This window comes from Porites lutea, chromosome 4, assembly GCF_958299795.1.
Source record: "Porites lutea chromosome 4, jaPorLute2.1, whole genome shotgun sequence".
Classification (NCBI taxonomy): Eukaryota; Metazoa; Cnidaria; class Anthozoa; order Scleractinia; family Poritidae; genus Porites; species Porites lutea.
The window spans coordinates 36,295,228-36,298,781 of record NC_133204.1 but is presented as its reverse complement, the minus strand read 5'-3'; the positions used below and the strand labels follow the sequence as shown (position 1 = coordinate 36,298,781).

The following is a 3,554-nucleotide window of genomic DNA, read 5'->3' as shown; positions in this document are numbered from 1 at the left end:
CGTGGTATGTGAAAGGGGTACCATTTGTCAATAAAAAGTATATGAAAGGGGTACCTTCTGTGACTAAAATGGTCTATTGGAAGAACCGGGGGAAGACCTGAGGGAGGAGCCTCTGCGTATAAAATCTGATTTTGTTCAGTTCCTCCTTGGCTCCCTATAAGGTACGTTGACCGGTTATTTTTGTAGGCGAGTGGTTCGAGCCGGTTTCGCGTTCGGCTAACAAAGAGGTTCTGCATCAGCCTCGACTTCAGGCTAGTTCCAGTTCTTGACGAAAATTCAAGACTTGCTAGTTGAGGGGCTCACTTCTTGTTGTTTACTGATAACAACTTTCTTGGCGAGTTTGCAGAAACAGAAAAGCCGGATAAATTCCTCTCTGTACTCCCTATGATAATACCAATATATAAAAGGATTTATACACGAGTTAACGAGCGAAACAACATTGAACGCTTTGTGGAACGGACTGCTAACGCTAGTGATACCAAACGGAGTTAAAGTGTAACTCAATTGGGCGGGAAGCCAACACAATGTGACCACAAAAGCTGTTAAAGCGCACATGCGCAGTACGAGCTTTTGCTGTCTTTCCCGGCGCTCACTGTGCGATGATTTGTCATTCAGATAAACAGGTGCACGAAACTTTATATGAGCAAAGGTAAGCCACGTGACGAAACAAGGGATCACAAAAGTGCTGACACTTTTGACGGAAATGAATGCTTGCGCACCTTCTCTACCATAGGGAACATCAACAGGAACGCATTTATTTCCACTGAGTTTTTGCTCAAGAAATTTGTGACTTTGCAAAGCGCAGCTAGCGATCCAAGAAACCACTATGTAAATTAAGAGTCTTTTTCTTCCAAAGTGTTTTTTGTACTCCATTGGTCTCATCACACAGTACCAGCGTTCCACGGCAAGACATGTGACCAGGAACACAGATTCTTTGGCCACCAGAAAGAGGAGGTACCTATTACCCAGCAGCGCGCAAAACAGATGACCACCAAACCCGTCGGCTATTGGAAACAAGGGTTTATCCGAGACGTAACCGGGTGTTAAAATCAGGAAGGCGCCTGTCAAGAAAGAAATTAATTCAGGGTTGTTCAAACTCTGGACAGGGATATCTACTAGATATAAATCACGGCGGATAAGTATAAGTAAAACAATTGCCTCCTTTGAACAGTGATTTATCTGGGCCTGGTGTTTCAAACGATGGATAGCGCTATTCATCGGATATCTAACAATTATTCATCGAAGTAAGGTGGCTATTGGCTATTGCAATCAAATCTCAAAGCTGTAAACTAAACTAATTCAATGGTTGACATATGTTCTCTAAAGATATATACCGATCTACCATACCATCCTTGGGTAAGACAAAAGTGCATTTAAATCAAAGCATACTGTACCTGTAAGTAAATCAGTCAAGGCCAAGTTAAACAGAAGAGAATTATGTGGCTTTTTTAGCATGGCACGTTTCTTTAAGAGCACTACACAGAAGGCAAGGTTGAACACAAAAGCACAGCTCGCGATTATACTGAAGGCAACTTCAAGAGCATTCTGTGATTGGCTAGCTCCTTGGCCCGTATCGCCACCTGATAGGTTGGTTTCTGGTTGGATGGTCCCTGAATCTGTCCCGGTCGGGGCTAGAGTCATAGTCTTTTTCTGCTCTCAAATATGATGTCACTCGCTTTTCATGAAGAAAGAACTGCAAAAGTAAGTACAACACTTAATTTAGTGAGGAATCGGATTCGCTGTAAGGAATATACTAGGTATATTGCTGGAAACTGTTTCTCAAATTTTGGCATCTATTATAAGAGGTTCAATCCATCATCGTCTTCCATTTTTCCCCTTTTACAGAGAATCATTAACGGTTATAACTATTTTAAGTGCCCTTCTACAAAACTCTGTACGATGGCCATATAATTTTAGTCAAATAAAACTGAATCCCAATGGAGTTATGTGTATTCCCAACGTCTGTCTAATTTGGCAAATACCGTACTGTTAATAGTACTTTTCCAGGGGCGGATCCAGGATTATTTTTAGCAGGGGGTGCAGAATACCCGTTGTATTAGAAAACCGCAGGTCATCTCGGGGGGGGGGGGGAGGGGGGTGCGCTCCCCCTGCACCCTCCCCCTAGATCCGCCCCTGTTTTCATAGTACACGACAAAGACATTTTACAATTTTGCAAATTTCTTTCGTGCGTTTGGTACTATTTGCTATTCTTTGCATACAGTAACCATGGTCTGCTTGTATTGCGTCTCAGCAGGGTCATCTGAATTGCATAGTATTTTGGATTGGATGAAATCTTGTTCGGGAAATAAGAAATCTGATTCTGATTTTCGGTGTATGGCAATAGCTCTGTGTTTTGACCTTAGGGGTTAGATTGCTTTGATCATAACGAACATAATGAAAAAAATAAGGAGAAATAAAGTAAAGTATATATATTTATCCATTATTCTAACCTGAAAGCTCATCGAACATTGCATCATTGCAACTGAAGAAATTATTCAATTTTTTATTACCAATGCCTTAATTATTAAAAAAAAAACAATCATTGCTTTAGCAATTTATTTTCTAGAATAACGTTTGCATTCTACAACAAATTTATAACTGATTTTGTTAAATTCATGGACTGTTAAATTCAAAGACACTTCTAAATGGCGAACCCTGGGCGAACCAATAAGGTACCCTTTTTAAGTATGGGATGTACGCTAATGAGTCGTCAAGACGCTGTTTAATAAAGTGTGTGACTCAAGTTTTCGTCTATAGTCATTATACGGTTATTATACAATTTTAAACGTCTTTGCCGTATTATATATTAATATTTACAAATATGTTGTGAAATGAATTCTAGTCGTGTGCTTGTGTTTTTACCCCTCTTTACCCAAGCTAATACAGGCGTTAAAACGGGCCCATTAACTTTTATTTTCATGCAGTAACCTTCTTGGTCTGGATGCTACATCAATACTGTCAGGCCTACTCTGGGACCTTAAGTCGCCGTAATTTTAGGCGACTTAAGGCGATTTAAGGCGACTTTAGGAAAATTTGGTCAAAATGTTGCGCGACTTAAGGCGATTTAAGGCGACTTTAGGCGATTTAAGGCGACTTTAGGCGACTTAAGGAGAAAAAGGTGACATTTAGGTGAGTTACATGTTAGTGTCAATATGTTGCAGTTAATTTTTAATTTCAGTTAATTTTTGGTTTCCCTTTGTTTTAAATTCATTAGCATACATAACCATACCCAGAAACGATGGAAAAATAAAAATTAACTGAAATAAAAATGAACTACAACATATACAAAATCAAAATCTGATAACACTACCTCTCTAGGGACACAATGTTGTAGCAATAGTTAATTCAGTCTTGAAGACATCTACATTAGTCTTCCAAATTTTCAACAATCTCAGCTACCTAATATTTTGAACATTAAATATCAAGGTAGCTTGTGTTGCAGGTGTATTCTAACCGTGGTTAGTAACATTCGTGAAGCAGCTCTAATATCCTTGTTCTGGGCCCTGATGCACTAAATGAATTACCAGCATTTTGAGTTCCCCTTCAACATGATT

At 39.4% G+C, this 3,554-nt stretch overlaps 1 protein-coding gene across 1 annotated transcript; it reads right to left on the bottom strand.

The window, feature by feature from the left end:
- Positions 1-276: 276 nt before the first annotated feature.
- Positions 277-1,724, bottom strand: LOC140934602 (apelin receptor B-like). Its single transcript, XM_073384200.1, has 2 exons — positions 1,395-1,724; positions 277-1,061 (listed from the first exon to the last, which is right to left on the bottom strand). Exons 1-2 carry the CDS (start codon positions 1,639-1,641, stop codon positions 277-279), a joined length of 1,032 nt encoding a protein of 343 aa, XP_073240301.1. The 5' UTR covers positions 1,642-1,724.
- Between the last annotated feature and the right edge of the window lie 1,830 nt (positions 1,725-3,554).